This window comes from Muntiacus reevesi, chromosome 10 (assembly GCF_963930625.1).
Source record: "Muntiacus reevesi chromosome 10, mMunRee1.1, whole genome shotgun sequence".
In the NCBI taxonomy this organism is placed as follows: domain Eukaryota; kingdom Metazoa; phylum Chordata; class Mammalia; order Artiodactyla; family Cervidae; genus Muntiacus; species Muntiacus reevesi.
In genome coordinates, this window is record NC_089258.1 from 36562133 (window position 1) to 36587100 (window position 24968).

At 43.5% G+C, this 24968-nt stretch overlaps 1 protein-coding gene across 1 annotated transcript in view; it reads right to left on the reverse strand.

The window, feature by feature from the left end:
* ASTN2 (astrotactin 2) overlaps positions 1-24968 on the reverse strand; it is a 984610-nt gene that overhangs the window by 331955 nt on the left and 627687 nt on the right. The window contains exon 13 of the mRNA XM_065946624.1: positions 11582-11770. Within this exon, the coding sequence (XP_065802696.1) occupies positions 11582-11770 (189 nt within the window). The remainder of the gene's footprint in view (positions 1-11581; positions 11771-24968) is intronic.

Genomic DNA, 24968 nt, shown 5'->3' on the forward strand with positions numbered 1-24968 from the left:
TCTAATGCAGACTGCAGCTCAGCTCTCCACTGGAAAGTATTTTCCACGGCATCCAATGATGGCTGGAGCTGTGGAGCGGGCAGAGCGGGGGGGCTCAGATCTGGGCGCCCAGCTGCAGCTTCAGGACCCTGGGGTCAAGATAAGTGCCTCCCCCACTGGTACTGATGCTCTGCATCCCTGTACCCATCAGTCACCAGAGCCGACAAGCGGATGCAGAGAATGAGTTACGCTGCATTATGCACTAGGGGCCTCTTGAATTGCAGGACGGCACTGTCCACCCCGGCTGCTGTAAGTCCAAAACCATCTCTGCCCTTGGTCACTTAGGGGGAGACTCCTCCGGGACTCCGTGGTGTCCCAGCGCTGCTGGTCTTGGGACTCAGTTGCTGCTTTCAAACAGGTAAATGGAGGGGCAGCCATCCTTCTCCAGCCTCAGGCCTAACCTGGCCTCACATTTAGCATAAAGTCCAGCTTACCACTCTGCTATTCAAACTGGTCCTCGGACCCAGGAGTTCATTTGAAATGCAATGTCTCAGGCCTTCCCCACAACCCAGCCAGAGCCTGTGTTTTAGCAGGCCCCCCTGGCATCTGGAAGCACGTAAGGGTTTGAGAAGCCCTGGCACATTTCTTGTGTACTGAGTCCTGGCTCTGAGCAGACATATGGGAGATTCCTATCTTTAGATGGAGGTTTTGTGTAAAATGAAGATGATGAGCTATTATTTGCTTTCCTATTCTTTGACGATCACATGGTCTCAGACCATCAACGCGTGGCACCACGGAAGCCACACCTCGCTTTTCTAAGCTTCCGTTTTCTCATGTGCAAAGTACAACAGGCAACCTGCTCTGCCCACGTGTGCCACAGGAGGAATATCTGCCTATGCCCCTCAGCAACCAGCTTCAGAAGGAAAAGGAGAAACAGCTTTACAATATCAATCATGCTTACAGGTGTCGAGAAACATACCAAAACATGTGATGAGTTGAGAGGAGGGGGAGAAAATCAGAAAAGCTAGAAGGTGATCAAGACTAATAGAGGGTCCAGTAAGGCTTACTGCTGAGCCTTCATTCTCCTGGGACGGACATCCTTTTCAATTGGTCAACGCCGATTCTATGCCACTCATTAAATATTTTTAGTATCACTCCAGAGGTGGTAGATAAACATAGTTCTGGAACCTTTGGATCTGGGCCCAGGTTATCAAGTTCCACATGGGGCACACATGAGCCTCTCAATTTCACATTTCTATTTAGGTTTATTTCACTGTAGGTCATTCAGACAGAAACAAAGGGGGCTACCCTAGAGGATGCGGGTGATACAGCACATCAGCGAGATTATATCTTTGCAAAGACTGGATAAATACCCCCACAAGAAGGTGACCTTCGCTGCTTCCCCATCTCACACTGCTGGCTGAGCTGTCTATCTCCAAGAGACCCATGGAGCAAGCATGAAGGACTACATTTCTATCTCTGTGCTGGGCATATCACCAAAGCAATGTATTCACCAAAACACCTGGAGAGGTTAGTTGTAAGAAGTTGGGAGGATGACCATGACTCCAGTCCAGAGATAAGATCTGAGGGAATGCACCAGAAAACATTTTCATCTACAGCATGGCTTTTGGAATTGCGGGGAAAGGAAAGCAACTGAAAGAAGAGAAAACCACATTTACTGAAAGCCTACCGCATCTAGGACCTTGCTTATTAGCTTTTTGAATCCCTACTATAGCTCTTTTCACATGATACTAGTAAGATTATGCTCAAAAATCCTTCAAGCTAGGCTTCAGCAGTACGTGAACTGAGAACTTCCAGATGTTCAAGCTGAATTTAGAAAAGGCAGAGGAAGCAGAGATCAAATTGCCAACAGATGCTGGATCATAGAAAAAACAAGAGAATTCCAGAAAAAAAAATCTACTTCTGCTTCACTGACTACGCTAAAACCTTTGACTGTGTGGATCACAACAAACTGTGGAAAATTCTTAGAGAGATTGGAATACCAGACCACCTTTCCTGTCTCCTGAGAAACCTGTATGCAGGTCAAGAAGCAACAGTTAGAACCGGACACGGAACAACAAACTAGTTTAGAATTGGGAAAGGAGTACGTCAAGGCTGTATATTGTCACCCTGCTTATTTAACTTATATGCAGAGAACATCACGCGAAATGCCAGACTGGATGAAGCACAAACTGGAATCAATATTGCTGGGAAAAATATCAACAACTTCAGATATGCAGATGATACCACATTAAAGGCAGAAAGTGAAGAGGAACTAAAGAGCCTCTTGATGAAAGTGAAAGAGAAGAGTGAAAAAGCTGGCTTAGCGACTGAACAATAAATAGCTATTTGAGGATACTTTGGGGGTAAAAATCCACTTTCACTGTTAAAGATCTTACAGTTCAGAGAGATTAAGAGAGAAGTCCAAAATCACACAGCCAGGAAATGGCAGGTGTGGGATTCGGATCCTGTTCCTTCTCGTGGTGGCACGCTGACACTTTGTGTTGGATCACAGCCAAGAATGGGATCAAGTGCCTGCAGAACTGGGCACATAAGGATGGCCTCTGCCTAAGACTCCTCTTTAGTTACTGACTTGGCCACTTGCTGTGGCACCATGGTCCTCCCCATCTGCTGAGAATAGGAACAAAACAGGGGTCTCATCAATCTCATCTAATCATCACAGTATCACCAGGAAGTGGGTCTTGTTCTTATTCCTGACACAGAGATGAGAAAGGTGAGCTTAATGAACTAATGCACCCCAGGTCAGGCCATGGACAAGCGGCAAGGTAGGACTCAGACTCTAGAACTTGGCATCTTAGATATGCAGCCATGAAATTAAGATGCTTCTTCCTTGAAAGGAAAGCTATGACAAAACTAGACGGCATATTAAAACGCAAAGACATCACTTTGCTGACAAAGGTCCACATAGTCAAAGCTGTGGGTTTTCCAGTAGCCATGTACAGATGTGGGAGTTGGACCCTCAAGAAGACTCTGCAATGAAGAACTGATGCTTTTGAATTGTGGTGCTGGAGAAGACTCTTGAGAGTCCTTTGAACTGCAAGGAGATCAAACCAATCAGTCCTAAAGGAAATCAACCCTGAATATTCACTGGAAGGACTGATGCTGAAGCTGAAGCTCCAATACTTGGGCCACCTGATGCAAAGAGCCAATTCGTTGGAAAAGACCCTGATGCTGGGAAAGGTTGAGGGCAGGAGGAAAAGGAGGTGGCAGAGGATGAGATGGTTAGATGGCATCACGACTCAATGGATATGAATTTGAGCAAACTCTGAGAGATAGTGAAGGACAGGGAAGCCTGGCGTGCTGCAATCAATGAGGTCACAGAGTTGGACACAGCTTAGCAACTAAATAACAACAACCCCAGATTGGTAGGTCATGGGAACAACCTGGGGATACAGTGGAAATTCACTTTCCCAGGTCCCTTATCTGGGGCAAAAAATGATTGGTGGGTCTCGGAACAGCGCAAGGTGATTCCTTATCATCAGATGAGTAGGAAAGACTTGACGAGCTATGAAGCTGAGTAAAAAAAAGTGCTATATTCTAGGTCAGAAGCCCTCAGTCTTCATCTGAGCTCTGCCCCCACCTTAATATACAGAAGGGACAACAGGAATCAGAAGGAGAGAGTGGCCAAGAGTGATCACCAGGAAGTGGTAGAACAGGAATGAAGACTTTGTGACCTAAGGGACACCCGACATATGGGACCTGACCCCTGCAGGTGATGTTAGTAAATTTTGGAAAAATGGGGACACAGAAAGGAGGCTCTTCACAGCTAGCCAAGGAGTGAGGACCCAAGGGAAAACAGTCCCTGGGACTCTTGTGATCCAGCCTCCAAGTTCTGTCCCTCAGTCCACTTCCAAGATCTCACCATGTGGGGCCTGACCCCTGCAGGTGATGTTAGTAAATTTTGGGAAAATGGGGACACAGAAAGGTGACTCTTCACAGCTAGCCAAGGAGTGAGGACCCAAGGGAAAACAGTCCCTGGGACTCTTGTGATCCAGCCTCCAAGTTCTGTCCCTCAGTCCACTTCCAAGATCTCACCATCAACCCCCCAGAGAAGGCAGCACAGAGATGTGTCTCCAGGTGGTCATTTGCAGATTTCACCAAGAGCTAGAGTGTTACTAAATAGAGAGGCTTGGGACTGTCCTTCAAAGCCAAAAGCTATGCTACTTTCAACTGATAATTTCTCCACTACTTGCCTCCTTTGCTTTTTTTTCTTTTTTCTTTTTACAATAAGATTGTGGTATATTACAAAACACCCAGGCCTAAGAGTGCAGAAAAACAGCTTCCAGGCCTGGCTCTGCTGTTAATTCTTTATGGAACCTTGGCCTTGATGTTACCACCCATACAGTGGAGAAGGTGGATGCTATATACCTAAATCTTGCCAGTGAATAGAGAAGTCCAAGAGACTGGGGGTTGGAGGCCTGGCTTATTCATTCACTAGTTATATGTGATTTTAGGTAATTTACATAAATTCCCTCAGGCAAATGAAGGGGTTTATACAAACTGTTCTCCAAAGTTCTCCCATCTATAGCCTATGGTTCTCTGTGAACTGAATGAAGAAAATTGACAAGAGAACAGAAGTCTAATGACAGTTCTTAGAGGGGCTGATGTGAAGCAGAGCATCCTGGGAGTCTGGAGGCAGTCCTGCTAAGGGGGCTTTGTGGTTAGACCTGCGTGCTATCAGTTCGGCTGTATGACTATCAGGCTAGGTAGCCAAACATCTCTGAGCCTCAGTGTGGTGGACAGAACTGATGTCCCCATATTTCTGGGTCTCTGCTTCTCTGCACATGCCATGCTGTGCTTCGTCATGTCCGACCCTTTGTGACCCTGTGGACTGTAGCCCGCCAGACTCCTCTGTCCATGGGATTCTCCAGGCAAGAATACTGGAGTGGGTTGCCATGCCCTCCTCCAGGGGATCTTCTCAACGCAGGGATCGAACCCAGGTGTCTCACATTGCAGGCGGATTCTTTATCTTCTGAGCCACCAGGGAAGCCCTATCTGCACATAATGGAATCTTATGTCTCAGCTTAACCCCTGGAGAGGCACCATGACCATGACTTAATGTGGCCAATGGAGTGTGAGCAGAATGTGCCCTCTAGGAGGCAGTGGGGAAGCCAAGTTCCTTCCCTGCCATGACAGCATTCATGGAAGCACGGGAAGAGAATGTCCCCTCAGTCCAGATTCCCAAACACCAGAATGAGCACAACTACTGTGATTCTCTCCAGAGCGTGTGGTATGAGCAACACACAGACTTTTCGAGATGCCTCTAAGGTTTTGAAGTCATGTGTCACCAAGACACAGTAAAATGCAGTCTGACCGGCATATTCATTTCTTTTTCTTTTTTGTAAAACCAAGTTGTCAAGGGCTACTTTGCAATAGGTCTTGGAAAGATTTAAGTGAGAAAACATAGAGTATGTAGTAGAGGACCTGGCAAATAAAAAAGTATGCACATGATTAAAGAGTAGGAGACAGGGAATGATCAGGAGCAGCGTGTACAATTAACCATGTCCCAGGAAGGCAGCAGAGAAACCACAGCTTTGGAGCCACTTAATAAGATGTGACTCAGGCCCTTCGGCGGGGGAATAAGTGGGTGCCACAAGTGAAAGCCAGCTTTCCTCAAATCTTTAAAGAGAATCTTTCTGCTTCATCAGAGGTGGGTTGGTGGTGCTTCATCCTGAATGCCACATCTTACCCAAATTGTCATCTTATTCATGTGTACAACATGCATGTCTGATAAGCAACCCAGACTGGAAATAGCCTTTCTAGTAAATCTTTCGTGACCTCCTTACACTCTTTGGAGGTCATCTGGGAAGGCCTATGAGCCGGTGTCTGCAGCTGGCAGAACCATCTTCTTTTTGATGAGGCGTCTGCAAAATGTACAATTGTATTCGCTCAGCCCCCATGCTTAAGCAATGTCTTCTTGCTGCAACTTCTGAGACTTCAGCCTCAATAATAGTCCTTGACTGATGTTTATCTAAATTTCTGCCATCTGTAACCGAAGTTGACCTTTCTTTATAATAAAAATGAGGCAGAATGAATAAGGATGGGCAAGAAGGGGGAAGTGGAATACAAACCAGCAAACAAGTTAAACAACAAACACCACCAACCTCCTGTGAGTTTATCTCGCTCCAACAGTCTCTGCCAGCCTCTCCCTCATCGAGAGTTAAGGGAAGGGAATTCTGACAGTGAGCCTGTATGGGTCATTAAGACCAGCAGAGTTCACCAGAAGGGATGAGAAACAGCAATGCTTTGCATCACTTACTGAGTTTGGGGGCAATTCAGAGGTGAGATATTTGACTTTCCACATTTCCTCAGAACTTGGCATTTTACCAAAGGCTTTTACGCGCTTTCATAATCCATCTGAACCTGATTCCTAATCCAGAGCTCTCTCTCAACACCATCCAGACTCTTAAAACAACACCTACTCCCTCCTGGGAGTAAATGCTATTGTGACTTTAGTCTGTCCTTCTTTCCCGTCATTTCGGGTCTCTCCTTTAAGCCTTTCACCCTTCACGCCTCCCTGACTCCCTCACCTTTCACCATTTAACTTCTCATCTCTTCAGCCCTTGTCGTCCTCTGTATCTCCTTCTGTGTCTCAGCCCCGCCTCCTGTCCCTCTGACCCCCACTGCACATCTCCTCCATCCTCGTCTCGCACGCCTCTGCCTTGTCCCTCTGCCTGCTTCTCCTTATCGCTCTCACGCTGTCAGTGTTTCCCTGTGCGTCTTTCCAGGTGCTCTGTACTTCATCCTCCCACACAGTGGATGATTCCTGGACTTGTCAGGGTCCTAAACTCTCCCCATGTTCCCCTCCCAGAGACGAGCTGCATCCTACATTCAACAACCTACAAGGTGGCTAGGAAGGGGGTCAGGTTTCTGCAGAGTCACATCTATGGAAGTGGGGTTTGCCTAAGATCCCCCCTCATTATGAGTCTGGCAGCCCCCAAAGGTATCCACGTTCTCACTAGAAGCCGAGTGAAGCAGGTGGCCCTTCTGGCCACGTGCTAAGATGGGGACGTGGAGAGGTGACGTACGTCACCTGTAACAGAACCAGAGGCCAGGAGAACAGTGGTTTGGGACTCACAGACTCAAACTTTCAGTCTCAGAAGGGCCCCAGATCATGACAAGCACTGGGTAAATAATATCCATCCCCGGGCCTCAGTTTCCCCAGCTACACGGTAAGGGGTGAGCATCTGTTGATCTTTAAGAGCTTGCCCAGTTCAGAAACTTGAAATGCAGGACTTCTGTAAAGCAGAAATCCAGGCTGTGCTTTCAGAGATTCAAGAGAGGGCATGAGCGGCAGACCTGTCTCCTGTCGGCAGTCACCAGGTGTGGGCATCCAGGTGGGGGCACGGGGTGGGGCTGACAGAGCAGCATGGGGATTGTCACAGAGCAGAGTCTGTAACTGGGAGAGGGTTTGCAATCGCAGGCCAGGCCAGGCCGTTGCCAGGAGATGGGACATATGGGAAGATGACTGGGTACTCTGGAGGGCTGGACCGGAGATTCCGGGAGGGGGGGAGGAGGAGGGGCAGGAAGGAAATGACAACAGCCCTTGGTGCTGAAGAACCGTGCAGGCCTGTCTTCTGGAGCCTGAAGGACAGAGGAGCCCCAGCACCCCCTTATCTGGGGCTCAGGAAAGGAGACTTTTGAAAGAGATAAATTTAGACTCATTAGAAGCCACTCACCTTCCCACAGAGGGAAGGCGACCGCCTGAGCATGGGGCTCTAACTGGTGACATGGTCTGGGGACAGAAATAATTGCAAAGAAAGTTTAACTGAAGCCAAGGATGAGTGAGCTGGTGAAACGGGCTATTCTAATATAATGGGAGTCTAGGGAGTTCCCTGAATCTGGAGGCTGTTGTCAAAAGAGAAGAGTGTGATCTGTTCATTATACTCCCTTCCACGAGCAAATCAGGGTGGACTGGCCCTAGCTATTCAGGGATAACCTAAGACTGAATGGCGAGGAGCAATAAACAGAGTGTTTGAGGCAGAAGGAAGACTCCTGATGGGGCTAAAATTCCGTGTGAGCCCGGAAACTCCCAGATCAGCCTTCAAGGGGCCAAGCTCTCTCTTATCAACCAATCTATTGACAGGGGGAAGGCAAGCCTGCTAGATCATCAGGAGATCAGAGTTCACAGGCCAGTTCTCAAATGACTTGCCTTGTGACCTTAGCGAAGGCCCTTCCCCACATGCAAACGAGATCCCGAGATTCCATGATGCCCCCCCTCAGGATCCAATACCTTACTTCCCAATCTGTGCTGTGTCCTTCATTTGGACCAAGGTAATCTTCAACCTTGAGAGTGGGAACTCATGGATTTGATCATTTATCACATGCCAGTCACTCTCATAGTTGCTGTGGGAAATCAAACTACATAAAACAAGCAATGTGCCCATATCACAGTGACTGGGATAGGGCAAAAAACCGCAGTTAAAAGATGAGGCAGAAAGACTTCTGCTGGCCATGAATAGGGCTGGATTTTGGAGCTGGGTCAATCTGGAGATTTTCTTTCCTATCTCTCCCTCTCATTTATCAATATATCCAGGCTTCTGCATGTTCCTTCCTGAACATGAAAATGACTATAGCTCTTCTCCCACCCAGGAAGCACTATGCTTTGTCATCACTGCAAACTCCAGTTCATAAGCTTTGTTCTTAATGAAGCCTTTTATCATTCCTTCTAAATTCTTTTGAAAGTCTTCAGATGGGAACTCTGAAAACCACTGACATTCCCTGGAACATATCTTTGCAAATTCAATTTTCACATGTTTGTTTTCTAATTGTGTGGGTGTCTTCTTGCACATTTGTAGATTCCTTTCTTGAAGGTGAGGGGCAGTTGAATTCTTCCTTTTGATTCCAGGCAGCAATATTCTACCCATCATCATGCTTAACACAGGTTTAATAGTCTACTATTAAAACGATAGAAAATCCAGATTCTAGAATCTCAGAATTGAGTAGCTCATCCAGATTGCCTTTAAATATCTCGCAGGGTTTTTCTGATCGAGTGCCATCCGTCTCTGCTTGAGCATCTGGGTGGTAGAAAGAACACTACTGGGAGTGGGAGAACTCAATCCCGCCATTAAATTGTTGTGAGACTGCCAGTCACTTTTGTCATCCTCAACCTCACCCTTTGCCTGCAACTGCTCCCTGGCCCTTGTCCATTATCCCTGTCAAATATATCCCCAAATCTCCTCTCTCAATTTTGTTTCCATCATCCTGGCTTGAAGTTGCTAACATTCTCATGTGGCTTCTAGACACCTAGTTCACCCCATTCCACTGTCTCCCTTTCCACTTTCATTGCAATCTACTCCCCGCACAGCTACCATAAAGTTGAAAAAAATGCAACGCAATCATGACATATGCTCCTTATTTATCCATTTAAGAGTTTTCCTCTTTGCTGTTAGAATGAAGCCTTGGCCTGCAAGACCCCCATGATCTGCCATTGCTGACCACTCTGCCTTCACCCCCCACTACTCCTCCCCTACTTTCTCAGCTTCAACCACACCAGATTCTTCATTTTCTGAAGTCAGTCAAGTTCCTTTCCGTCTTAGAACATCTGTCTCTGCTTGAAAACTTTCCAGTGCTAACTCCCATTCATCTTCCAGGTATTAGTTAAATAACACTCCCCCTGGAAACTAGACAGTGAGCCTTATTATTGCTTTCCAATCCAATAGATGCACCCACCCCTCACTCTCTCCAACTAAATTAGATCCCGCTGTTAATTGATTTGCTGGAACACTGTATCTTTACTTCATAATACCTGCCACAAACTAAGTACTTAAGGCTGTATGCCACACACACACACACACACACACACACACACTGTATCTAAACACTGCAAGGTCTAAAGCCATTTTTATCTCATTTCCCATTGTATTCCAAGTAACCAACACGGTAGGTGGGATACTGCAGATGCTCAAAAGCATGTGACAGCTACATAGATGAATAGTTTAAGGAGTTCACATTTTCATTCTAGTTCTATAAAATGGGAAGTGATGTGATATGTTGGATTAGAAGATAAGACCAGGGCTGGGAAGTCAGACATACATCTGAATCCTTACTTTCCCTCTCACTAGACTGAAAAAGTCAGTTTACCTCTCTGTTATTGAAAACTTTCAACTGTAAAATGGAGGCCATGGTATCTCAAAGGGTTTTAATTGTGAAGCAGTAATTGCACTGTCCTGGCTCTTTAACTTCCCATAAAGGGGATTTGGGAAAGTCACTGAACACTGCCACTTCTTATCTGTATAAAGAGGATGACAACAGCCTCTACTTCACAGGGCCATTGTGAGGATGGCATACATCAGTGGATGGAAAGTGCTTAGAATGCCCACAGCATATACTAAATTAATGTTTGTGGCTATCATTATTACTAAAATACTTAGTAAAGAGCTTGACACACAGTGTGTGTTAGTCGTTCATTCATGTCCAACTCTTTGCGACCCCATGGACTGTTGCCCACCAGGTTCCACTGTTCATAAGATTTTCCAGGCAGGAATACTGGAGTGGGTTGCCATTTCCTACTCCATGACATACAGTATTTCTTAATAAATAGTAGCTAGTATTACCACTCCTACTACAATCAACAATTATTAATTATTTGGCAGGATGAGGATGATTCTGATGGCGATGTGTCTTACCAGTTCTGACTTCTGTTGACATGACCGCAAATGATAGGTGAAGCTTTCTTTGTGATAATATCCTATTACATTTTTATGCAAAACTGTCTAAAAGTACATATATATATTTTTAAAAAGACAAACATTTCTTATGTATGGAACAGTTCTCAGTTCTTCTCGTGGTATCATCTTATGGCTTTCAGATTCTGAGGCACGAATAAATCCCACTGAAGGCCTCTCATCTCCAGACAGAACAGCCCCAATTCCTTCAACTCTCCCAGGAAGACTTTCCCAATTAGACTGCATGTCTAATCTTCATATAATTTGGACAACCCAGTTGCTCTCCTGTTTATTCTCATATGAGAGTAGACTCATCTTTTAATTTCACATGTATGTCTGTATTTATTAACAGGGAAAGAGGTATTTGACATACCAGTGAGAAAAAAATAGCAATTTCTAAACAGCTTTACTGAGAGTTGGCACATTGGTATGTTTGTCTACTCACTGACATACAGATAAGAGAAAGAGAGAGGGGTGTTTTAAGAATGTTCAAGAAAATATTAATTCTGGCTATTTCTGGGTGATGGGAATTTTATTTTCTACTTCATTAAATGTCTTTATTTTTGAACTGCCTGAATAGCCTACATAAGATACTTACTTTTTAATAGATGGAAAGATTAATTACATTAAAAATTCCATTAACTATACTTATAGGATGATTTAAGATTGAAATTAAAATATGTGGAGAGTTAGAAAATGGGAGGATGGGGTAGACAAAGGCCTCGGTCAGTGGAAAGGAACTTCAGAGAATAGACTTTGCTGACTTCTGACACTTTGTGCATTGGCGCTTGTGAGTCTAGGGAGATGCTGACCAGTATACCAGACCTCTAGCCCATGGTACCCATGGCTTCCTCCCCCTGCCCAGATTCTGGGTCAGCAACTCAACCAGTGAAGTGCAGACATCAGCCCCGTACCTAAAGGTCATCTGGAAGACTTGGCCTTGGTTCACATGCTGGGTCCGGTTGTTGTAACCATGTAGCATCTCTCCAAAGAGGGTGTCATTGAACTTGGAGTCAGGCTTGAGGCACTTGGGGCCCTCGCAGACATCTGACAGCATAAGGCAGGACTTTCCATCAGGAGCCAGCTTGTACTCCTCCACACAGCTGCGTGATAAAACAGGGCCGAGAGTTAGCGTGCACGCTGGATGCCCCTATTGGGAGTGACCTAAAACCCAGGTCTCTTTTGCCTGCAAAACGGGTCAGAGTTTAGGAATGGAAACAGCTATGCTGGCTGGAATCTATCTAGGGCACAGGTGTCTAGAGAGAAGCACATTAATCCTGCAAATTGGTAAATTCAAGGAAAGTCATTTGTGACACTTTGGAGGAGTCGAGGGGGACGCCAGAGAGCACATCCACGCACAAAGCAAATTTAAAAACTGTTTTCCATGAACACACAAACCTTAAAAAGCATGACAGACCAATTTGCAGGGAATTATCAACTAGTTTCTCAAATCAGAATCTATTCCCAGTGCATCTGTCGGCCAAGGTTGAAGACTGTAGCAAAAACAAGGTTTTCGTTGCCCTTGTTGAGCAAAGGTGATAGTTCCAGGACCATGGACAGCACACAGAGCAGCCGCCATAACTTCTGTTCAATTAGCAAAGTTAGCAGCCTCTGCTGACTTCTAACTACCTACTCCTGACAGCAGACGGGCCCTGGCATGCCTTTGAAATGGGGATGGGCTCCTTGGTGGCCCAAATGGGCATCTGAATAGGGTGTGGAAAAATATTTGCAATGCGAGGTGTTTATAGAGTGGAAAATAAATCTTTTAGAGAGATAGGGGAAAACAGAAAGCAGAGGCCCTAGCTTATGAAAAATCAAATGAGAAACTGAAATTCTTTGAGTATCTACCTACCCACAGTCCTTTTCTGGGCACTGTGCGTAGGGTGAACATACTAAGACACATAAGGAAACAGGCCGCATGACTGAAGGCAGATTAAATAGGCATCTTTGTCCTGTGTGATGTGTGTGAAGCCAGGCGAGTCATTTTACCTCTCTGCTTTCTAGTTTCCTCATCTGTAAAAGGGGGTTGACACTGCTATCCTGCGTTACTTCACTAGGCTGCTGGGATGGTCCATGACACGGACTGCATGAACAGAAACTTCAGTATACTTGACAAAATAATTACAGAGAGGTTGTAATGGTGGTGATGGTGATATTTACTTATTGAGCATATGCTATTAACTAGGCACTTTGTAAGTTTATTTTTATCACCATGTAAAAGGTAGCATCATCATTCCTGCTTTACAGAGGAGCAAAATGAGGAGTCAAAAAAATCAAGCAAGCCACACCATAAGTGTCAAAGGTGGCATTCAAAATCAGGTCTGTTCAGCAACAAAGTCATCTTTTTCTCCACTTGTCTTTTCCAAATCCAGTTGTTCCTATTTGCATGGCATGACCCTGGTTAGATTCTGCTGGTTTGAGGCAGCAGGAAGCAGGCAGTCTCTTATCTGCCTTTCTTCCAAGGGAGTGAAGATCTGTAGAATCTGACTGCAAAAAGACTCGTGTGGGAAAAGGGAGAGACTTGGTTTGAGAAGGAAGTGTAGCCAGGATGCAGGAACCAGTGACTGATGCTAGGAAGTGTAGCCAGGATGCGGGAACCAGTGACTGATGCTAGGAAGTGTAGCCAGGATGCGGGAACCAGTGACTGATGCTAGGAAGTGTAGCCAGGATGCGGGAACCAGTGACTGATGCTAGGAAGTGTAGCCAGGATGCGGGAACCAGTGACTGATGCTAGGAAGTGTAGCCAGGATGCGGGAACCAGTGACTGATGCTAGGAAGTGTAACCAGGATGCGGGAACCAGTGACTGATGCTAGGAAGTGTAGCCAGGATGCGGGAACCAGTGACTGATGCTAGGAAGTGTAGCCAGGATGCGGGAACCAGTGACTGATGCTAGGAAGTATAGCCAGGATGCGGGAACCAGTGACTGATGCTAGAGACATAGAACCCAGCTGAAGGCAGGAGTATGCAGGCAGAGCTGAAAACATAATCCAAGATCACTCCATGTGAAAAGTCAGGAATATTTTGTATTTGACACAAGCTGACGCCCTGTCCTTGTTTTCCTCTAGCCCCTGGTATTGTATGGATACGTTGAGGGTCTTTTCACTGTTTACACGCTCCTGCACAAAGTACAGTGGAAAGTTCTTGAAAGGAGACCTGTTCTGGTACCTTGCTCAAGTCTGTCCTGTCTTCATTTTGCATCTATTAACATATGCAACTCTCCCCTCATAAAGTTGCAGCACAGATAAAGTGAGTTATATAAATGTGCAGATATATGGTAAGGACTCAACAAAGTGTAGTTCCACACATTTATTCCAAAAAGTTCCTAGCAAATATGGGAAATGATGTACTCGATAGATCTCACCCTCCTCTTTCTCTCTTACACACACCCATACACACATGCAGCCATGAGTAAACACATGGTTGTAAAAGATTAGATATTATCAAAGCTTATAAGGTAAAACATAGAAGTTCTTAATTTCCCACTCCACACACATTCTTGCCTCCTGTTCCAGTGGTCATCATTGTTAATAATTATATATTCTCATGGGATTTTTTCAATGTATTTAAAGATTCACATAATACATATTGTATTTTTATAATAAAAATACCTTTATCATACATTTTGCTATATATATAACTTTTTCATAATAACCTCATAAACAGAATTACCCTATATGTTGTTGTGAGATACACATTTGCACCTAATATAATTTCTTAGAGATCTTTTCAAATCAGTATCTGTATAGATCTATCTTTTTAATAACTCTTTGGCATTGCACAGTATAAATGTACCATAATGATTTTACCTAATGTTTATTGATAGACATTTCGGTTGTTTATATTTGTTTGTTAATGCTGTCATGATAAAGAATTTTATACATATATCACTATGCACCTTTGTGTTTCTATAAAACAGATTCTTAAAAGAGTAATTGATGGGTCAATGTTTTATGAATTTTAAAACTTTGATAGATCTACTAAATGACTATCTGGAGAGGCATGACCTACAACCCTATCATTGATGAATGAGAGAACCCACTTTCCCATATCTTTCATATTCATTACTACCAATCTGGGATGACTAAAGATAAATCATTTTTGTTTGTGGATTTGCATTTTCCTGATTACTGGTGGATCTCACCATATTTTCAGGTCATGGCTACTTGCATTTTTCATTCTGTACACTATCTATACACCTTGACCATTTCTCTACTGTGATACTCGTCTTTTTTTCTTGTTGGCTTATACATGCTTGGCATATATTCTCAATAGTTACCTTTCACCTTCAAAATATATTGAAATTTTCTTCCAGTCTGTACTTGTATTTTACTCTTGCTTTTGATGTCTTATAACCTCTTTATCCTGGTCTTTTATTGCTTTTGAATTTTGTGTGATGCTTAGGGAGCCACAAAGATGAAAAAAACATTCTCCTCTATATTCTTCCAGTATTTATACAGTTTTTTCATCTTTGGTTATTTAATCTGTGTGGAATTTATTTTTGTGCATGGTGGGAGTGATTAGTTTAACTTAATTATTTTTTAAATGGGTAGATGACTATCTGAAGGAGCCATCCTTTCACTAAGTAGTTTTAAAAGGCATTCTGTCATGTACTAAATCCCTATGTGTACCATGTATACATGGTTGGAAATTTTATTTAATTATCTGTATATTTTCATAATAATGCTGAACTATTTTAATTAATAGAGCTTTATGGCATGTTTTGAATGTAGCAAAGTAAGTCTTCTCTTCATAAACACTAATTTTCTATTTCAAAATTTCCTCACTGTTCCTACTCACTTTTCCCTTCAGATAAATTTTAGAATTGGCTTGTCAAATTCCTACATAAAACTTTACTGGAATTTTGTGTGGTTCCAAATTGAATTTGTAAACTAAATGAGGTTATTCAGTCACTAAGTCCTGTCCAACTCTTTGCAGCCCCATGAACTGCAGCTTGCCAGGCTTCCCTATCCTTCACTATTTCCCAGAGTTTGCTCAAACTCATGTCCATTGAGTCAGTAAGGCTATTCAACCATCTTGTCCTCTGTTGCCCCCTTCTCCTCCTGCCCTCAATCTTTCCCAGCATCAGGGTAGGGTCTTTTCCAATGAGTCAGCTCTTCACATCAAGTGGCCAAAATATTGGAGCTTCAACTTCAGCATCAGTCCTTCCAATGAATATTCAGGGTTGACTTCCTTTAGATTGACTGACTTGATCTCCTTGCAGTCCAAGGGACTCTCAAGAGTCTTCTTCAGCACCACAGTTCAAAAGCATCAATTCTTCAGCACTCTTCTTTATGGTCCAGCTCTCACACCCATACATGACAACTGCCACAGCTTGACTATATGGATGTTTGTCAGCAAAGTGACGTTTTTACTTTTTAATACACTAAGTTTATCATAGCTTTCCTTCCAAGGAGCAAGGATCCTTTAATTTCATGGCTTCAGTCACCATCCACAGTGATTTTGGAGCCAAAGAAAATAAAATCTATCACTGTTTTCACTTTTTCCTCTTCTATTTGCCAAGCAGTGATGAAGTCAGATGCCATGATCTTAGTTTTTTAACATTGTGGTGAAGGGGCTTATGCAACTGAATGAAGCTGTGAGCCATGCCATGCAGAGCTACCACGCCATGGTCGGCTACGAGGGAATGGCAAATCACCCCGTCTTCTTGCCACGAGAATCCCATGAGCAGTATGAAAAGACTAAATGAGGGGAAGTTGTTGATTTTTTTTTCCTTTAAGATATATGCATTGAAAGTCACCTCTGTACTAGACACTGTCAACAAGCATGAGAGTTGATGTCTTACGCTTACCACCCTGGATCCTCTTTGTGGAAACCCTGTAGACTATGCATCTAAGCTGCCCTCACATCTGGGTTTCAGGGACCATGTGCAGGGATTCCAAGAGATGGAGTCTGTATAGATGTGATGTAAGTCTCTGTCAGCCCCCTCCCTCACAGACACCCTGTGTGATTCTCAAGCCCGCTCTTCGCTAGCTATGGAAAGCTTGGAGAACATGTGTTCCAGATCCATACTGCAAGATGGAAGAAGGCTGTCCTAATTACAGTGGACCTCGTGTCAACCAGAAATCAACTTTTGAGTGCAGTCTTCTGGTTTGGGAGGCTTCATCTGTTGCAGCAACATAGCATATCTTATCCTTACTGACTGTTGCAGCAGCTTTACAGTTGGGAGTCTTCTAATTCAGAAACACAGTTGGAGTTTCCATTTGGCAAATGTTCTTCTAAAATCTTCACTGAAGTTTTAGACTTTTACCCATAAAAATCTTGCACAGAACTGTTGTTCAGTCGCCAAGTTATGTCCAACTCTTGCGACACCGTGGACCACAGCACACCAGGCTTCCCAGTCCTTCACCATCTCCCAGAGTTTGCTCAAACTCACGTCCATTGAGGTGGTGATGCCATCCAACCATCTCATCCTCTGTCATCCCCTTCTCCTCCTGCCTTCAATCTTTCCCAGCATCAGGATCTTTTCCAGTAAGTCAGCTTTTCACATCAGGTGGCCAAAGGATTGGAGCTTCAGCTTCAACATTAGTCCATACAATGGATATTCAGGGTTGATTTCCTTTAGGATTGACTGGTTTGATCTCCTTGCAGTCCAAGGGACTCTCAAGAGTCTTCTCCAGCACCATAGTTTGAAAGCATCAGTTCTTCAGTGCTCAGCCTTCTTGATGGTCCAACTCTCACATCTGTACATGACTACTGAAAAAATCATAGCTTTGCCTATATGGTCTTTGGTCAGCAAAGTGAGGATTTATTCATGAGTATTTATGCAATGCCTTAATGTAGAGAAGTTATAAGCAGGTATTTTGGATCCAGACCACCAAAGTCTGAATCCAGATTCCACCATTTACTAGCTGTGTGACCTTGGAAAAAAAGCTTAACTTCTCTGTACCTCCTTTGCTTACCTATGAAGATGTCCGCACCGCACAGAGGTACCATGAGGATTAAATGAGCTATGTCTGACATCCAGTATGCCCAAGCATATAGGAGAGTGATGGCTTCTGTTAGTACAGTCTTTTCCACTTGAGGAATAGGATCGGTTTTTCATGTATTGTTTCCCTTATATTTTCTAGTTAGTTATTGCTGATATCAAGCAAAGTTATTACTGACTTTTGAAAGCTGATTTTTCATACTACCACATAAGAAGCCCATCAGTTCTAATACATCAACCAGATTTTTCTAGATGAATGAGTATGTATTTGCCTAGTTTGGGTATTCAGATTATGCTAGGATTATGGAATAAATTAGAAAACTGTCTTCTTTTTAATCTGCCTTCTCTGGATTGGTTTACATAAAATAGAGGTTATCCATTCCTTGATGATTTGATAAGACCTGCCTCTAAAGTATCTTGGGCTCAATGTTTTCTTCTCAATTGCAGACATTTAGTTCTCTTATCATTTTATTTTATGTTATCTGGCTATTTAGATGTTCTACTGCATCACGATTCAAACTAGGTAATTTATATTTCCTAAGGAAATAATGCACTTCATCAAGACTTTCAAATGTATTGGCATAAAGTTACACACAGTATTCTCATTAAAGTTGTTTCATCTTCTGTGCTTCTACGGCTATGTCCCTCGCTCATTACTAACGTCTTTATTTGTGTTCTCTCCTTTGAACAAGCTTTTGCCTTTTACGGGCAAGGCTCCTTTCTTTTTTTTTCTATTTATTTCAGCTTTTATTTGTATTAATTCCTTCCTGCTGCTTTCTTTGAGTCTGTTTTATAATTCTTTTTCTGGCTTCTGGAGCTGAGCGCTTTATTTGTTTATGTTCAGTCTTTCTTGCCTCTTAGTGAACACTGTGGAGCTTCTGGCTACTGCCCTGCCTCTGTTCCGTGGGTCTGATGTGAAGCCTTCCAGCTCCTCCTTCTTTCTAAAGAGGTGGTCATTTGAGTGTGAGTTTTTCCCTTACCCAGGTGTAATTTAGAAGGCTGCTTTTTGTAATTCCCATATATATAGAGAGATTTATATGCTAGGTAGATTATAGTTAGTATCTAATATTATTTCATTCTAGTCTGAGAATGGCTTCTCTGGTGGCTCAGATGGTAAGGAATCTGCCCGCAATGCAGGAGACCTGGGTCCGATCCCTGGGTTGGGAAGATTCCCTGGAGACGGAAATGGCTACCCACTCCAGTGTTCTTGCCTAGAGAATTCCATGGACAGAGGAGTCTGGCAGGCTACAGTCCATGGGGTCACAAAGAGTCAGACATGACTGAGTGACTAACACTTTCACTTTCAGTCTGAGAATATAGCCTGTATAATGTCTATGTTGGTGAATTTATTGAAACTCCAGGTCCCCTTACCTAAAGGAGACCCAAGGTGTCAAGGTCAGATTTTGGATCTAATTAAAGCTGTGGTCAAATAGAGGCTGTACCACTTACCAGCGGAATGACCCTGATCAAGTCTGTTAACTACTCTAGACCTCAGTACTATAATCTATTAAATGGGGATAACAATGATCTTTATCATAGGGCTGATGTGAGAATTAGAGAAAATGTACATAAAAGATAAAATAATATCCATGATATAGTGCCTAATTAATGTATCAGCTGCTGTGATGTTAATGATAAATGTTACTGAGATTATGCTAGTATTACCTCTGATTATTTCTTGATCTGTCAGCCCATTTAGACATCTAAGACAATGTACATTTATTTCCTGTGGTTTTCAGGTCTTAGATGCTGACTTCCTTCTAAATTCAGATTTCCTAAAGCCAGCAGAATTGCCTTTCTTTGATTTACTTTTTTTTTTTTTTTTTGCTGCAAACTACATAATTGGGAAATTCTTTGTTCCATTCATTGGAAATGATTTATACATATAAACATGCATTATGCATATATTTTGAATATATAACTTTATATATTTATCCAAGCACAAGTATTACATATAATGAGCTAAATATATGTGTCATATATGCATGTATATGTAGATATATGTGTATATGTATGAACATGCACATATATGCATATGCAAAGCTCAGTCCTGCATTCATGATTACACAGTCTAGTGAAATATTTTTTCTGTGTATGACTGTATTTTCTCCTGAATGCAAAGTATAGTAGATGGAAAAATGGTCCCTTCAAAATATCTACCCCCTAATCCCCAGAATCCATGAATTGCTACCTTACATGGTAAAAGGAATTTTGCAAATGTGATTAGGTTAAGAATTTTGATATGAGATGGTTATTCTGGATTATCTGAGTGGGCTCAAGGTAATCATCATTATCATTAAGTCACGAAGTCATGTCCTATCCTTTGTGACTTCATGGACTGAAGCCTGCCAGGTTCCTCTGTGCATGGGATTTACCAGGCAAGAACATCAAATTGGATTGCCATTTCCCTTCTCCAGGAGGCCTTCCTGACTCAGGGATCAAACCCGAGTCTCCTGCACTGGCAGGCAGATTCCTTACCACTGAGGCATCGATCAAAAGGGTCCTTATAGGAGGACATGAGGTAGAGAAGAGCATCAGGGGTGGAGGAGATACAACTTGATAGCAAAAGAAAGAGAGAGATAAACAGACAGGCACAGAAACTATGTCTCTGGCTTCAAAGTCCTGTTGATGTCTAGATTTCAGAAATCCTGCCTTCCAGAACTGTAAAATAATAAATCTATATTGTCTTAGATTAATTAAACTGATATTGTTAAGACTGCCGGGAGAAATATCAATAACCTCTGATACACAGATGACACCACTCTTACGACAGAAAGCAAAGAAGAACTAAAAAGCCTCTTAATGAAAATGAAAGGGGAGAGTGAAAAGGTTAGACTTAAAACTCAACATTCAGAAAACTAAGATCATGGCATCTTGTCCGATCACTTGATGGCAAATAGATGGGGAAACAATGGAAACAGTAACCAACTTTATTATTCTGAGGCTCCAAAATCACTGCAGATGATGACTGTAGCTATGAAATTAAAAGACACTTGCTCCTTGGAAGGAAAGTTATGACCAACCTAGACAGCATATTAAAAAACAGAGACATTACTTTGCCAACAATGGTCCGTCTAGTCAAAGCTATGGTTTTTCCAGTAGTCATGTATGGATGTGAGAGTTGGACTATAAAGGAAGCTGAGCGCCAAAGAACTGATGCTTTTGAACTGTGGTGATGGAGAAGACTCTTGAGAGTCCCTTGGACTGCAAGGAGGTCAAACCAGCCAATCCTAAAGAAAATCAGTCCTGAATATTCATTGGAAGGACTGATGTTGAAGCTGAAGCTCCAATAACTTTGGCCACCTGATGCAAAGAGCTGACTTATTTGAAAAGACCCGGATACTGGGAAAGATTGAGGGCAGGAGAAGAAGGGGACGACAGAGGATGAGATGGTTGGATGGCATCACCAACTTGATGGACATGAGTTTGAGTAAACTCCTGGAGTTGGTGATGGACAGGGAAGCCTGGTGTGCTGCAGTTCATGGGGTCGCTGAGTTGGACACAACTGAGTGACTGAACTGAACTGATATCGTGTGAAGGTGTGTGTGTGGTAATGAATTGCAGAAGCACTAGGAAACTAATACACAAGCCTCATAGGGGTGGTGGTGCTCCCATTTTCAGACGAGAGAACTGAAGTTTGGAAAACTAAAGTGACATGCCCATGGAGATATACCTTGTCAATAGTCGTGTTAGGAATCAAACCTGGAGTTCACATTTCAGGAAGTGTGTATATGAATGTGTGTGTGAGAGCATATGCTTGTGAGCGAGTGTGCGTGTGTGTAAGTGTGTGTGTGTGTGTATCACTTCAACCATGTTACGACTGTAGCTGCATGGTATTTTCCTTTTGTCTGGGGCCAGGAAAAGACTGGCATAGCAGGAGAGGAAGGAAGGAAGATAAAAGGCCAGGGTTCACTTATTAACAGTAAGACCCTTAGAGATGGAGGGAGAGAGAGCGAGAATAAGAACAGAACTCCTCAAGGCGAATGATCCTTTGAGTTTTGAAACATCCGCAGCTCTCTCCCCCAAGCCACCTCGGGGCACAGGATGATTTATGCAAAGGTCTATTTAGTTGTTGGTTTCTGTTTTTTTTTTTTTTTTTTTAAATCTTATTTTTGTAGCATGCAACATAATTATACAGCTCCTTTAGAACATTCTGTCGTCTGGGAGATTTTCTTACAGAAATTCTAAAGAGTGTAGACTCACAGGAAACCAGCCAAGATCCTCATGAAACTATATTTATACATATGCCAAAATGAAAGACATAAAATAAGTACAAAGATACAAACTGGGCATTTTAGCTGAAGGCAATGAACGTGCTACCCTGAACACACCCATCACATTACAGAGAATACTAGAACTGGATGGGGCTTCAGAGACTGTACCATGAAATCTGGTATGTGTTTAGCCAAGAGCATGCTTTATTTAATCCTTCCAGCAATGTCACGAGATGGATACTTTCATTCCAACATTGCCGCTAAGGACCCTGAGGCTTGGCATTTTAAATTCCTTGACCAAGATCACACGAGCACTTTGGCAAAGCCAGGATGTGGACTTGGATCTTCCTCCTTCAAGTCTAAGGCTATTCCACTTTAGCACAAATGACAGCTTCCAAACTGCTTGTTTTGAAAAAGAAAAAAAAAAAGGGGGAAACTAGGGCTGAAAAGAAATGGCATTTACACAAATTCTTAAGGCATTCATGCAAATGGCATTCATACAAATTCTCTTATTTATTCATGTATTTACCTGCTCACTCATTCATTCCTTAATGGCTTATGGAATTAATAAAATTACGTATTGAAACCACAGACTAGAAACTTTTTTAATAGGGAACGGAAACAAATCCCGGGGTGGGGGGGGCGGTAAAGAATACAACTAAGAGTAAGACGATGGCCTTCATTTCCCCTCCAGGGGATCCTCCCAACCCAGGGATCGAACCCCTGCCTCCTGACTCTCCTGCATTGGCAGGCAGATTCTTTACCACTAGTGCCACTCGGGAAGCTCAAATCATATTTAAACACAATTAATATATTCAGATCAGAGCAGAGTAGCTGGGGACATCTCCCATCCTAATGCCACCTCCTCACTGGCAGTGAGGCCATTCCGGGCCTCAGGTTTCTCCTATGAATGATCTAAGAAACACTGAAACTTCAAACATGTCGATGGCATTGCTCACCACCTCTTATACAGGTATATATGGGACACATCTCTCTTTGCAAATTATGTCAGGAAAACGAGTGTATCCTCTGGAAAATGACATAAAGCAAACCATAACCTCCCCCCACCCCACCCCCAAAACAAAACAAAACAAAAACTACAAACTTCCTGTTCTCAAACAAGTACATTCTATAGCCCACCATGTTTTGTTTTGTTTTCTCCTGTTCACTTTAGTAACCGGGACAAACCACAACTAAACTGATCTGCTGAGTAACCTTCCCATTCCAGGTTCCTGACATCATTTTCTCCCTTTCCTTTCTCTCCTTACAATCGGCTCTGATCTGTCCTATCTTTATCCATTTTTTATAGGCTGGATTTATGTGGATAATATTATATTCTCTTGGAAGAATGCACGGTATACATGGTAAACACATGCATATAAATGAAACAAACTTGGTTGCTAGGTAACTTGAATAAGTCTTTAGAGAGAAGTGCTTCCTCACCCACAAGATTCATTCTACATGCTTCATCTCAGTAGCCAGTGACCTTCTCAACCATCTCAAACCCACGGGCTTCTCTTAGCATGCTGGAACCTGTGGCCTGCCACGATCAGTCGGGGCCGAGTGAGGTTCAGACACCAGGCCCCAGAGTCCACCTTGCCCCTGGTGGGCGAGGACTTCTTTGCATTCTCGGCATCCCAACCACCAAGCACAGAGTCGGGGCAACAAATCTTAGTGGAGGAATTCTTTACTTCAACAATCATGGTTTTGAATGAGTCCTAGAGCAAGCAGTGTGGACTGACAGTAAGGACGCACAGGTGACTAAGATTCTGTCCCTGCTCGTGAGGAATGTACAGTGTGACAGGGACCAGATTGAAAAGCAGGGAAGTCAACAGGGCAGTGGGCTTGCAACGTGGAGGGGCGTGGGAGGCTGCGTGACCCGGGGAAAGGCTATCTCACTGACTTTCGAGGAGTTCGGCCTGACCAGGGGCTGACAGGACAGAAAGTCAGAGGTGCAATCTGTGAGAGGTGTCAAGGTGTCACTGGGATAAATTAGAATTGGAGAAAAATGTCAATGGCCCTTCCTTGGTAAGAGGGCCCTATGGGAAGAGAAGAAAACATAAATAAACCAATAAATAAATATATATAAATAAGGCGAGAAAAACACTCCTTTCTGTGCACGCCCTAGCCTCGTTTTATAAACACCGTGCGTGCGTGTTCAGTTGCTCAGTTGTGTCTGACTCTTTGCAACCCTATGGAGTGTAGCCCACCAGGCTCCTCTTCCCGTGGAATTTTCCAGGCAAGAATACTGCCGTGGGTTGCCATTTCCTATTCCAGGGGATTTTCCCGACCCAGGGATCAAACCCCGGTTTCTTACATCTCCTGCCCTGGCAGGTGGATTCTTTACCACTAGCACCACCTGGGAAGCCCCTGTTAGCATTAAGGTGGTATTTCAATATTATCCACTCAGAAGGACAAGGCATTATATACCCAGCTCCATGGTAACTGCACATCTCTGTCCTGCCCTTCTCTTGGGGCTCAGAGAAGACTTGCTGAGGAAGATAACATCTATACCGAGACCTGAAAATAAAACAGTGTGCAACTAAAGCCAGGGAGAAATGAGAGGCAGCAGGGAGGAGAGATGGAGGAGAGGCAGAGGGAGCAATGTTGAAAACTCCAGAAGCTGAAGCCGAGACGCATAGTTCAGGAATAGGGACACAGCTGGAAATTCAACTGAAAAGGCTGGACTGCGAACAATTTCCTTAGGCATGTCAATTGAGGAACTTCCTCTAACAAGTATTAACTGAGCACCTACCATGCGTCAGGGACTGTTCTAACGTGTTGGAGATAGAGCAGTAGGCAGGACATACAACTCAGCCACTGGAAGATGAACTGAGATGTTTTTATACTAGATTATACTATACTAGACTATATGTCTTTTTATTAGACTCAGCACAGCTACCATTAACTGAGTGCCTAAGTGCACTGGCCTCGGTGTTCATACAGTTTCATTCAATCCTTCTGATGCTGCTGGAATCACATCTGATTCTACGCAAACGAGAGACTCAGAGATCTTCAGTGACTGGCTCAAAACCACGTGGCTGGAAGTAGCCAGAGGCCGGAAGCGATGTCAGATAAAGGAGCCACACAGACTGGGCTTAAATCCTGAGGCCTCCGCTTACCGGCTGCGGGACCTTAAG